This window comes from Melanotaenia boesemani, chromosome 8 (assembly GCF_017639745.1).
Source record: "Melanotaenia boesemani isolate fMelBoe1 chromosome 8, fMelBoe1.pri, whole genome shotgun sequence".
In the NCBI taxonomy this organism is placed as follows: Eukaryota; Metazoa; Chordata; class Actinopteri; order Atheriniformes; family Melanotaeniidae; genus Melanotaenia; species Melanotaenia boesemani.
This window is the reverse complement of record NC_055689.1, coordinates 3,437,766-3,451,224: the sequence shown is the minus strand read 5'-3', so window position 1 is coordinate 3,451,224 and position 13,459 is coordinate 3,437,766. Positions and strand designations below refer to the sequence as shown.

Below are 13,459 nucleotides of genomic sequence, written 5' to 3'. Positions count from 1 at the left end.
CAGACCGGGATAGAGACATCCTTTGAAGACCTTGGGTGATGTGGAGAAGAGGGTCTGGTGAGGGGGGAGAGCTGGGAGTCGGTCACCTCTCTGCTGTGTCCTTTGTACTCTTATCTGTACACTCATGTTTGGGTTTGCCGTCCCAACAGCGTGATGCAAGTGTGCACCAAGTAATTTGCATCCAGTTAGATTTGGATGCAGCCCATCAGGTCTGAATCGCTCCTTACAGTTCCAAAAGATATTGAAGTTATCAATGAACTTTATCCCATGGGCGATACATGCGTTTGACAACCCACTCAACCCAACTCAGGCCAAGAAGTCTACTGAACAGTTCAATTCCTTTACCTGCAGTAGGAAAGGTTCCTGAAATATGAACATGGTGCTCCAAACTGACACAGTCTCTCCAACAGCAGAGAAAAGTCTTTCTTCAGGATCTCAGAGCCAGTTTTCCTCCTCAGAATATCAAAAGACCCCATATGGACAATAATCTTCATACCATCTGGATGTGAAGACAGAAATGTCTGCAATATCTCTATCAGTTCCCTGACTGATGTATAAAAATGTTTTCCATCTTTGCCATTCTCACATGCTGTGTTAGAGTCCCAAGTCAGAATTGTGTCTATTTTTGTGTGGAGGCGCCAATAGCTTTAGAATAAAACTTGGTCAAAACTTATCTTCTTAGAGTATCTTAAAACACCACACTGAACGTGGTCTGAATGCTCCAGTAACTTTTTATTTATTTTTTGTTAAGTTCAAGTTAGATTTTTCTAATTTGGGAATAATTTGTCCTGGTTGAGCTCCTCGGCAGAGGCAGGAACCCGCTGTGGCCGCTTCTGTCCAGCAGGTGGCGGTAATAAACCAGAAGGCTAGACGAACCGCCGCTATGACGACGATGAAGAAGATTAACTAGCTCCTGGATGTTGCTCCTAATTTGAGAATCTGGACTCTGGGGGACATGCCGAACCTTTCCAGCACCTGTAAAGCCTGATAAATCACCGGCGTGTGTTGAACATCAACTGTGACCACCGACACCGACGGTTCTTGGTGAGATTGACCGAACCAGCCTAAAAGCGGATCATGTTTACCGCCGAGCTCCGCTAAGCTAAGGCTACAATCCGCCTCCTAATACCACGAACAGAACCGGTTCTCTCACGTCAGGGTTACTCCTTTTTATGTTTGGACTTTAGTGTATTTTCTGGACGGTACTGGCCCGGAGTTGGTTCTTTTAGGTGGTAAACCAGGTACAAACGGTGAGAGTCTAGGGGCCTACAGGTCCAACATGTCCAGGGTTTCTATTGGTCCGGTTTCTCTGAGTCGAACACGGAACCAGAACCCGGGTTATCAACCAGGTGTTGTGGTTCCGGACGAACAGGTGGAGCTGCAGCAGGTGACCAATCAGACATCGTTCCTGCAGCCAAAACAGAAAGGAAGATGATCAATAATCTGAATATTAGTCTGATTAACGTGTCTGATATCAGTGATATGTGTTGTTGAGGCGCGTGAGAAAGTTTGAGGCTGATTCCTTTACATCCAACACAGACTTTTTCAGTTAGACCAGTAAAACCAGTCACACCATCTGGTTGTAAACGTTAATATTTTATGAATGAAATGATGATCATACTTCTTGACGTGATGGTGTGTAAACAGTCTGGAACAGTTTGGTAGATTTTAATAAATAAACTTTATTCACACACTCCTGGGAACAATGTGTCACAGTTTCCTCCACTTAGATGATAAACTGGAAGAATCAAATGTACTTAGTTAATTCAGTTAATCTGTGTTTGGTGGATTATTTCTCCCCTTTAGTAATCCCAGTTGGCCCCAGTTAATGATGACCAGTATTTGTTGTTTTTCCTCCTCCCTGTGGGAGAGTTGCAACATCCACCAGGAAACTCAGAACCAGAGTGGATACCAGCTGGAATATTTCACAGGGGATTTTTGGGGGACTTTTAGCTGCCTGAACCAGCTCTGTGTATCTGTCATATATGCAACGACAGGAACACCACAAAGAGAATAAATCTGGAAAAGAATAAGAAAATAAATGAAGAAATATATTGGTCAATATATCTAATTATAATACGATAATATATAGGGAAATAAAGTTATAAATAAATGTGGAAATATTTAGGCAAATTATTATTTATTATTATTAATAATAATAATTCAAAACATTTCTTTAAAGCAAAATTAAGACGTGATTAGAATTATTTTTCTTATAACTGTCTATATAACTCCTCATTTCTTAATCTCTTCCAGATTTCCTCCTTTTTTTTCCCTTAAATTCCATGTTTGTGAAACAGAACCAGAGTTTTTTGATCCACACCAGAGTTTGGTTACACATTCACTTCCTAGATCACAGAAAGATCCCGGCCTGAGCAAAGCAACCTCTTCTGGATGAAGAAGGGCTAGAGTGAATGCAGCCTTTTGTATTAAAGATGAATCATAAACGTCCTTCTGCACCATCAGCTCCGGCTTGTTCAAACTGACTGCAGCTCTTTCTGCTGTTCCAGGTTCACCGAGCTTTCAGAAGTTTCTCCACCCTCTGATCATGGTGGACTACTACCAGATTTTGGGCGTACGGAGGGACGCGTCTGCAGATGACATAAAGAAAGCGTAAGTTCCTAAAGTTTTAAAATACTCAGACGTGAACAAAGAGACTCTCTCACTTTGTCCTCTCAGGCCAATAAAAACACTCAGCAGAACTGAATGGACAGGCCTCACAGCTTATCATCAACAGTAAGGTGAAGAAAAAACACGTAAACAGCCTGCATGTCACCTGAGCTGTTTGGAAGAAACCTTCATTTCCAGGTATCTTGACTCAGCTCAGGTCTCAGTGTTTATCAGACAGAGCTCGGCTCCAGCAGCAACACGTCCTTTACGCACAGAGACACCTCCAGTTTCTCTGAATTTTTTTATGTTATGCACTGTAGATGATAATAGTTACAAAGCATTTCCACAATTCCACAATCTTTTTATGCACTCTTTCACAGTTTAGCGAGCCTTTGCCCATCTTTACTCCTGAGAACTCTGCCTCTCTAGGACATCCCTTAACTTAATTATTTGCTGGATCTTCTCCCAGCTAAATCTATAGACCAGAGGTCACTAACAAGTGGACTGCAGTTCGCATCAGGACCCAGAACCTGTCCCACATGGACCAGAAGTTAAAATACAAAATCTGACGGGGTGCTTTTACTTTAACTAGCGCAAGTTTTACAGTCTTTATGGTCATGGCCAGGAAACACGCGGAGGTAAGCCATCCCACATGATGGACTCAGCCAATCAGTGTGCGAGGTTCCCGGCGCTGCAGTAAACTACCAGCTAGATCAAACAAAGCAGGGATAAAGACGACTGTGCAGGAGAAAGGCAGCAGAGTTGCTAAAATCTGCCTGTTTCAGCAACTTTGAGCTGGTTTTTCAAATATCGTCAGTTGCAGGTTTCTGGGCTTGTCCTGCTCCTGCTATGAAGCCCCCTGATTGTCTCACAGCTATATAATAAAGACTTCAATTTATTTAATGTTTTCATTGTACATACAGACTATATACAATGGGGGAAATAAGTATTGGACACGTCAACTTTTTTCTCATTATATTTATTTCCAAAGATGCCATTCATGTGACATTTCTTCCAGACACTGGTATTAACTCAAATAATCCACGCATGAAAAGAAATCACAAGATTCAAATCCATAAATAGTGATTATGTGGAATTAAGTGCAATAACACAGGAAAAAAGTATTGAACACACCATGGGAAAGCTGTATAGTTTGGCAAGGAAAGGCACCATACCATCTCAAACCTGAAAGTAATTAGTCTTTGTACTTCCTATAAGTGCAAACCAACATCAGCTGGGTTAGTGCTAATTGATGGCCCTATAAACAGGTTGTTTTTTTTACTAAGTAGTCAAACAAGACACATCTCATGATGGGTAAAAGCAAGGAGCTCTCTCAAGACCTTCGCAGCCTGATTGTTGCTCAGCATCAGAATGGAACTGGTTATAGACTTATCTCAAAGAATCTGAGTATTCCAGTAAGCACCGTTGGGGCCATTATCCGCAAGTGGAAGAAGCATCACCTTATCATCAACAGGCTGCGCACAGGAGCTCCTCGCAAGATTTCTGACCAGGGAGTCAGAAAGATGGTCAGAAGAGTTCTCAAAGAGCCAAGGACCACCCGGAAAGCGCTCCAGAAAGACATGGAGGCAGCAGGTATAAGTGTTACAGAGAAAACGATAGGCAATGCACTCCACCGCCATGGCCTCTATGGACGTTCAGCCCGCAAGACTCCGTTCCTCAAAAAAAGGCATGTTGAAGCTCGTTTACAGTTTGCTAAACAGCATCTGGATAAGCCTGTGGAATACTGGGAGAATGTTGTCTGGTCAGATGAGACCAAAATTGAACTTTTTGGCTGTCATACTACACACCATGTTTGGAGGAGAAATGGCACTGCACATCACCCAAATAACACTATACCAACAGTGAAGTTTGGTGGTGGAAACATCATGGCGTGGGGTTGTTTCTCATCTCGGGGTACTGGCAGACTTCATATAATTGAAGGAGCAATGAATGGAAACATCTATCGGCACATTCTTGAGATGAACCTGCTGCCATCCACCAGGATGATGAAGATGAGACGTGGCTGGACCTTTCAACAGGACAATGATCCGAAGCACACGGCAAAGTTGACTCTCGAATGGTTTAAAAAAAAAGAAAATCAATGTGTTAGAATGGCCCAGTCAATCACCTGACCTAAATCCGATTGAACATTTGTGGAAAGAACTAAAGATAGGGGTTCACCAGAGGGCACCAAAGAATATTCAAGATTTGAAGACAATCTGTGCGGAGGAATGGGCAAAAATCACACCTGAGCAGTGTGGGCGATTAGTTCATACATACAAGAAGCGTCTGGAAGCAGTCATTGCAAACAAAGGCTTCTCCACAAAGTATTAAACGAGTCTCAGATAGTGTGTTCAATACTTTTTTCCTGTGTTATTGCACTTAATTCCACATAATCACTATTTATGGATTTGAATCTTGTGATTTCTTTTCATGCGTGGATTATTTGAGTTAATACCAGTGTCTGGAAGAAATGTCACATGAATGGCATCTTTGGAAATAAATATAATGAGAAAAAAGTTGACGTGTCCAATACTTATTTCCCCCATTGTATATACGTATATATATGTGTGTGTATGTACACACCCTGGACCTGGTCATTACCTATAGTCTGTCCGCTAGCGTGTCCTCTGCTGTTGAGCTGGCTGTGTCAGACCACCACTATGTGTTGTTTATTGGGCTGGGCGATTAATCGAATTTTAATCACAATTGCGATCTGGGTTTTCAACGATCATAAAAATTAAATGATCCGATTATTTTTGTCCTTCGCAGTTTCCTGTTGTGCTGTTTTAATTTGCAAATCGATCGCTGCTGGCATGGCAGCGCTCTGGTGCAGACTCCTCCCACAGCCCCGTCTGCTTTGGTTTTATTCAGCGCGAGTTGCAAACACCCTGACCTCTTCAGGGTCTTTGAGGGGGCATGGGAGTTTGCCCAACCAATCTACATGTGCTTTGTGGACTTGGAGAAGGCATTCGACCGTGTTCCCCGGGGACTCCTGTGGGGGGTACTCCGGGAGTATGGAGTGCCGGACCCGCTTGTACGATCTGTCTGGTCGCTGTACGACCAGTGTCAGAGCTTGGTCCGCATTGCCGGCAGTAAATCAGAATCGTTTCCAGTGCGGGTTGGACTCCGCCAAGGCTGTCCTCTGTCACCGATTCTGTTCATAACTTTTATGGACAGAATTTCTAGGGGCAGCCGAGGTGTTGAGGGAATCCGGTTCGGTGGCCTCAGGATTGGGTCTCTGCTCTTTGCGGATGATGTGGTTCTGTTGACTTCATCGAGCCGTGATCTTTATCTCTCACTGGAGCGATTCACAGCCAAGTGTGAAGCAGCTGGGATGAGAATCAGCACCTTCAAGACCAAGACCATGGTCCTGAGCCGGAAAAGGGTGGAGGGCTTTTTCTGGGTCGGTAATGAGGTCCTGCCCCAAGTGGAGGAGTTCACGTATCTCAGGGTCTTTTCACGAGTGAGGGAAGGATGGAGCGGGAGATCGACAGGCGGATCGGTGCGGCGTCTGCAGTGATGCAGACTCTGCATCGGTCTGTCGTGGTGAAGAAGGAGCTGAGCCAAAAGCCAAAGCTCTCGATTTACCGGTCGATCTACATTCCTACCCTCACCTATGGTCATGAGCTGTGGGTAGTGACCGAAAAAACAAGATCGCGAATACAAGCAGCCGAAATGAGTTTTTTCCGCAGGGTGGCAGGGCTCTACCTTAGAGATAGGATGAGAAGCTCGGTGATCCGGGAGGGGCTCAGAGTAGAGCCGCTGCTCCTCCACATCGAGAGGAGCCAGATGAGGTGGCTCAGGCATCTGGTTAGGATGCCTCCTGGACGCCTCCCTGGTGAGGTGTTCCAGGCAAGTCCCACTGGAAAGAGGCCCCAGGGAAGAACCAGGACACGCTGGACGGACTACATCTCTCAGCTGGCCTGGGAAGGCCTCGGGATCCCTCCGGATGAGCTGGTGAATGTGGCCGGGGAGAGGGAAGTCTGGGTTTCCCTGCTTAGGCAGCTGCCCCCGCGACCCGACTCCGGATAAGCAGCAGAAAATGCATGGATGGATGGATTTACAAACACCTTGCCAATTAAGGGCTGGAAACACGGGAGGCGACGTTGCTCTATCTCCATCATTTTCTGTGGAACTTATGCAGGAGGTAAAAATCGCTGCCCTCCTCCAGCCAAGCGACAGGCGACATTCGTTCATGTGAAATTGCTCGTTCATGCAGACGTGCATACGGGGGCTTGCAACACGACACAAAATTGAAAAATGTTCAATTTTTGTGAGTCGCGACTAAATAATCCACCCGCTCCCAGAGACACAGAGAGACAAACGTTATAAACAAACAGAACTTTTCTCTCAGTTAACACATGAACCCGGGATTTAAGGACCTCATCGACACTTTGGACAAACGGCATCCCTGCCATCTCGTCTCCATGTCAGTGGAGTGTCTCTCTCTGTCCTGGATGATGAGGATGATGAGGGTGTTGTGAAGGACGTGGCTACAGTCCGATGTTTCGCCACCGCTACGATCCTGTGGTCAAGCCGCACTGTAGAGCCATATAGAAATGTCGCGCTACATTTTATTGACGTAGATTTCAACGTGAAAACGAAATATCTCGACTCATTTTTTCCAGATCACACCGGGCAGAACATGGCTGCTGGTCTGAGACAAACTAGAGCTACTGGGAGCTGGAGGAAAGAAACTAGTCTGTACTACCACAGAAAAGCTTCAAATGTCACACTGACACTCTCTTTCTCTAATCGAGTTAAATAATTGAGATCTCAAATTAATCGTGATTAAAATTTTTCCTGTAATCGAGCAGCCCTATTTTTTTAACATCACCAGTTTTAGCCAACAGGAGACCTCGGTGAGAACTGTGAGGGAACGATATATTACTTCTGGCTTCAAATTTTATTGACATTTTTAACCAAACTCCTGCTCAGATTTTACCTGCATCTTGTGATTTTATTGTAGATCATTTTAACAACAGATTAAAATCAGCAATAGACTCACCAGCTCTACTTAAAATAAAAACTGTAAAAAGCTAACTGAGCTCATCGTTGAGAAATGAGAAAATTACAGAACTAAAACGCAATTACAGGAGAGCAGCGGAAATGGAGAGAAACTAAATTCATTATGAAATTTTACATGAGCAACTCAAAATCTACAAAAATGTATCATTACTAACAATAAGAATAATCCCAAATTCCTTTATAAAACAATAGATCTTTTCATAAACACACATTTTAACACATCCTCCATGCCACCATCAAACACTGCATGTTAGAGATTTGCAGACCACTTCATAATTAAGATCAATACCATTAAATCTAATCTATTATCTCAACAAAATGTTGATTTTTAACAGTTCTAAACCTCTGCTTTTACCTGAGGAAACACTGGAGAGATTTGTCCTTATTGATGCAAAGATTCTTGTTTGAGTTTTCTCCCAACTGAACCCAACAACCTGCCTTTTAGATCCAGTTCCCACATCAATTTAAAAACTTTTTATGGTTTCTTTGAGTTCAAGCTTTTAAATCTTGTAAAGACGGATATTTTCCCATGAATCTTAAAAACAGATGTCCCTTCTGAAGAAGAAGAATTCTGATCCCACTGTTTTTAATAATTACCAACCTGTATCCAACGTACCATTTTTAAGTAAAATTTTAAAAAATCAGTTAAATGAGTTCTTTAATAGAAACAATATCTTGGAAAATGTCAGTCTGGTTTTAACCAAACCACGGTACCAAGACGGCCCTTTTAAACATTGTTAATGACTTGGATGCACAAAAGCTTTCAGTCCTGGTTCTGCTGGATCTGAGTGCCACCTTTGATACAGTAGATCAACACATTTTGTTAAACAGATTTAGAAGTCTGGTGGGCCTCTCAGGTACTGTTCTTAACTGGTTTTACTCACAGATCGACTGTTTTTCTGTAAGTATGGATACATGCTTCTTCCGCCATACTGTTAATGAAATAAAAGGTGTGGTTTTCCCAAGGTTCAGTTGTAGGCCCAATCTGTACATGCATGAAAAGTGCTTTATAAATAGTTTGATTTGATTTGTCCTCCAGGTACAGAAAACTGGCACTGAGGTGGCACCCGGATAAAAATCCCGACAACAAGGAGGATGCTGAGAGGAAGTTTAAGGAGCTGTCAGAGGCGTATGAAGTCCTGTCAGATGGTCGGTATCAGCTCCACCCAGTCAGAGTTTGAGGGAACATCTTCATCATCATGTTGTTTTTCCTTCTGAGACATGTCGTCTTCCTCTTCCAGCCAGCAAGAGAAACATCTATGATCGCTATGGCAAAGAGGGGCTGACAGGGGGCAGCGGGGGCAGAGGTGGGCCAACATTTTAATCCTTTCATCCGTGTTTGGTTTTAATATCCCGTCATCGTCATGCAGGCTCAACAGTCCTGGAGACCAGTCCTCACATGTCCAAACCACCATTGGTTCTGGTCTGCTATCAGAGATGCATTAACTAATCAGATCAGTACTTGTCTTATTAAAGATCAACACTGATGTTACCAAAGCTGATTTCTAAAGACAAAGACTGCAGGTCTGTACAGGAGGAGAGGAGGTCTCTGTTTCTGACCGACTGCTGAAAACAGAAAATGGCCACTCAGAGGATTTCTGAGGATTCCAGTTTTATTGAAATCCAGAGTCTGAAACAGACATTAACTTCAGCTAGACAACAGAGGTCTTTAAGTGGTGTCTCACACTGCCCGTCCAAACAAAAAGTCCCACTCTGATATATCGTTGGACCTCCTTTCTCAGTGATTCCAGCATCATTCTCTGTGGCATCATCTCATTTATTCACATATTCAGTTTTATGTTACTTTATTATTCATGCTGTTTAATATTCAATTTTCTGACATTTTTATAGAAAGAAATAAGTTGTGTTAACAAACTTCTAATGAGAGAAAACTTGATGGATGGCTTGATTTCTCTAAACTCTAAATCCCCCCCAAAATGAATAACTACTTTGTGTAAACACATCAGTGGATTAAAACCCTGAAAGTATTCCCTGTTATCTGAAAGCAGTAGCAACGGAGCAGAGGGGGGGATCATCGTCTGTTTAAGGGAAAACTGATGGAGTTCTCATATGAATCCAGAGTTGGTCAGTTTGGGATATTTTAGTTTCCTCATCCTCCATCAGGATTCTGTTGCTGTGATCTGTGTTTGGTTGGTCTGGTCTGAGAACAGCTGCTAACGTCTCTGCTTCTGGGATGTTTCAGGAGGACATTTCCACAATGGACAGCATTTCCACGAACCATTCACCTTCCGTAACCCAGAAGATGTTTTCCGGGAATTCTTTGGGGGCAGAGACCCGTTTGTGGACCTCTTTGGTAAGATGGAGGTAAAGAGACGGTCCCCCGGGGTCTGAAACGTGTCTCAGTCCTCTTTCTCCCTGTCTGGCTGTGTCAGGAGCAGATCCATTCCAGGATGATCCGTTTTTCAGCCGACGGCACCAAGGCCGGACCAGTCGCAGCCGGGATGGAAGCTCATTCTTCGGAGGCTTCGGTTTTCCTCCGTTTGGTGCTGGATTCTCCCCGTTTGACCCGGGTAAAATCCACTTTCAGTTAGTGATAATGATGAAGCAAGATGTTGTGGTGACTCTGTTCTCTTCCTCTCAGGCTTCGCTTCATTTGGATCCATGGGCCACATGGGTCACATGGGCCACATGGGTCACATGGGCCACATGGGTCACATGACAACTATGGGCAGTCTGGGAGGAGGAGGCTTCACCTCTTTCTCTTCAACATCCTTTGGAGGAGGAGGAGGAGGAGGAGGAGGAGGAGGAGGAGGAATGGGGAACTTCCGCTCTGTGTCCACCTCCACCAAGATTGTCAATGGCCGGAAGATCACCACCAAGAGGTAATATATGTTAAAATCATCCAGTCCAATAAGAAATAATGTCTGTTTATTACAAAAACATGCTCATCAAACTGGTTTGGAACCTAAAAACGTAAACATTGACTGGAAGTACAAATATACAAACGTAAAACAGAAATTTAGTAAAACTATATGCAAATATTCCTTTAAAGAACATGAATATTTACAGCTGCTGGGCAACAATAACATTTTTATCATGTTTAATTTCATTGTTATGCTCAGAGTTCAGTGTCAGTATCAGCGGCTTTTTAACAGCAGCAGGTAAAATCTTTCCGGTAAATCTAAAATGAAACAGTCTAATGAAATAAAATCTGACATGAACATTTGAATAGTTTTCAGTGAATTCCAGGCATGAGGTGAGTTTCCTGCTGGAACAGACAAAAAAAGATGGATTACAGTCTCAGAGCTTCTAGATTAGGAGGGAAAGTCTGAGAAAGACAAACAATCTAATCTAATCTGGACTTTTGATCGTTTTTTTTTGTTTTGTTTTTTCTTTTAGATTCGAGAAATTTTCTGACCCGTCCTTTAGTTCTGGGACAGAAATGTGGATCCAAGCCAGTGTGTTTCACCTTCTTTTCTCTGACAGAGTCCCGGTCTGGGTCCAAGTCAGGTCCTGGTTTGGGTTAAAGCTTAACTACCAGAGCACGATGACCTCCTCCATGAAGTGATGATGTAGGGATTTGTGGTCCAGATAAAACCGGATCAGGGTGGAGAATTTTTGTTTTCTTGGTCTGAGTCGGTCCGGTCGTCAGGTGACCAAGTCCTTGTTCTACAGAGGACGTCTAAATCTCATTCTGATGACAATTGGCTTTTTAGTAATCTCTCAGAGAAAAGCTCCTCATCCACCACTTCATTGTCCACTCAGCTGAGACTGCAGAGACAAATGGAGACAGGACTGAGTTCACCAGAGCTCGCGTTTCAGGAAGAGACAGAATCTGTCTCTAAATGGGACATTTCAGTGTTTTTCTGAAAGAAAACTGAGAAGTCTCCTCTAGGCTTGTCTGAAACTGATATCCCGAAAGACGATACATATCTCAGTGTTTTAAAATCTCTAAAGTGCTGTGTAAAGGATGAATTCAACATTATCAGCATAAAAAACTCCAGTAGGATTTTCTGTAAAATTTAACTGCATTGTGATTTTTCCCTTTCAACAAACTTTTTTTCTTTAAAACCAGGGACCTGCAGCCACAAAAATCATTAAATGAAGGGGCCACCCCTAGAAAATCAAGTTTATTTTATTTTTTATAATTACTCAATTAATATCATTCATTCATTGAGTTATTTTATATTCAGATATTATCTTTTTGTTTAGAGCTCACCTGTGTGTGCACGTGGGATGTACATACATGAGGCGACGTAATTACATGTCAACATGATAATAAGATAAAAAAAGATCAGCTTGTTTAGTTTTAAAATAAAAGGACAAAATATAAAGCAGTCAGTCTGCTCGTCATTGCTGAGGCCAGTTACTGCTTCAAAAGGACGCCTTACATTTAGCTTCCATTTCATGTTGTGAACTAGCTGCATACGGTCTCCATGCTTCATCCGGTCTCTCCTGAAACAACATGCATGTGCACAAGAGAGTTTTCTGGATGGGGGGGGTCGTGCCCCATGCAATGAGACGGCTGCTGTGACAGTTTATACTCAGTATTGCGATACAGCCATTTTATATATCGTACGTTCAACGTCTCACACCTAGTCTCGTCTCTGCTAAACACACCTGAAGCTGAGAGTTTCAGTCGGGCATCTGCAGGGCAGCTTTCAGCTCTGTGGTGACAGATTGTCTATGATGTTCCCCTTTTCAGGTAGAAGATGTCTTGAAAGCTCCAACAGAACTCTATTATACTGCTGTGAATCAGGGACTTGAATGCACCATTATGTGTCTGAATGAGGTGTAACCCCGTCTGTCTCTTCCTCCAGAGTCATGGAGAACGGCCAGGAGCGGGTGGAGGTGGAGGAGGACGGCCATCTGCGGTCACTGACCATTAACGGGAAGGAGCAGCTACTGCGGCTGGAACACAAGTAAAGACCGGACCCGGTTCTGGTGAAGATAATACCTCAGAAGAAACGGCCCGTTGAGCTGGAGCTCCAGACAGAGGAACTGGTGTTTTACTGTTAGTCTGATGTACATACTTAAGTTCTGTTCATTCCTACCCCTGCGAATCCCTGTGGACCAATACCCCTCCCCACTTGACCCCCTAGAACGCTACCCCACCCCACCCCCCTGGACCCCCGTGAACCCCCTCTCACTGACTCCCATGTCTTAATGATCCAGATTCCAGGATTTGGACTCGGACGTTATTCCGCATCATTTGGTTCCCGTTGTCAGACTTGGAGCGGTCCTGGTGTTCTAGCTCTGGATGGGGTTCTGAGGTTCTGACTGGGGTCCTGGTGTGGTTCTGATAGCCTAAAAGAATGTTGGTACAGAAAAAGATCAGGAATCATTTCACCATGCCCCCCCCCCCCCCCCCCCCCACCCCCCCCCCCCACACTACTTGTCTAGATTCCTCTTCGGAATAATTTTTTATTAAAAACTTAAATAAATCTAAAGTCGGGTGGAAGAATCCCAGATTTTTACTTTAAAGTGTTTTTGTTTATTTATTTTCTGCATGTTGGTGTTGATTCTAAATGTTGAAGCTACATTGATGCACACATGACGAAAGGCATTCTGTAAATGAAACATGGAAAATTTTTGTGTACTCTGGAAATAAATCTAGACTTTCATGCTGTCTGGAGTGTCATATGTCCCCTCTTGCTCCGCTCTTCTTACCATCGTTCAGATCAATGAGGTTTGCAGCATCGGTTTCTGCAGCTCTCCGACGGTCCCACCACAGCATCGGAGTCAGGTTGAGGTCTGGACTCGGACTGGACCACGCTGAGACCTCTGTTACTTGCAGTCAGGTGAAGAAGCTTCTGGAGAGACTGAACCAGAATAAGGCTGCAGGTCTAGATGGCGT

The 13,459-nt window shown here is 43.6% G+C and overlaps 1 protein-coding gene across 1 annotated transcript; it reads left to right on the top strand.

The window, feature by feature from the left end:
• The first annotated feature begins 870 nt into the window (after window positions 1-870).
• On the top strand, window positions 871-13,231 carry LOC121644791 (dnaJ homolog subfamily B member 6-like). The gene is made up of 8 exons (XM_041992983.1): window positions 871-1,044; window positions 2,511-2,613; window positions 8,681-8,790; window positions 8,883-8,948; window positions 9,845-9,955; window positions 10,035-10,172; window positions 10,244-10,484; window positions 12,423-13,231. The coding sequence occupies exons 2-8, from the start codon at window positions 2,549-2,551 to the stop codon at window positions 12,526-12,528; spliced, it is 837 nt and encodes a 278-aa protein (XP_041848917.1). The 5' UTR covers window positions 871-1,044; window positions 2,511-2,548; the 3' UTR covers window positions 12,529-13,231.
• The last annotated feature ends 228 nt before the right edge of the window (window positions 13,232-13,459 follow it).

Coding starts and splice junctions, on each gene's coding strand:
- LOC121644791 (XM_041992983.1), top strand. CDS start 2,549: ATGGTGGACTACTACCAGATTTTGGGCGTACGGAGGGACGCGTCTGCA. Junction 8,791..8,882: donor GTATGAAGTCCTGTCAGATG/GTCGGTATCAGC, acceptor TTCCTCTTCCAG/CCAGCAAGAGAAACATCTAT. Junction 10,485..12,422: donor CGGAAGATCACCACCAAGAG/GTAATATATGTT, acceptor CTCTTCCTCCAG/AGTCATGGAGAACGGCCAGG.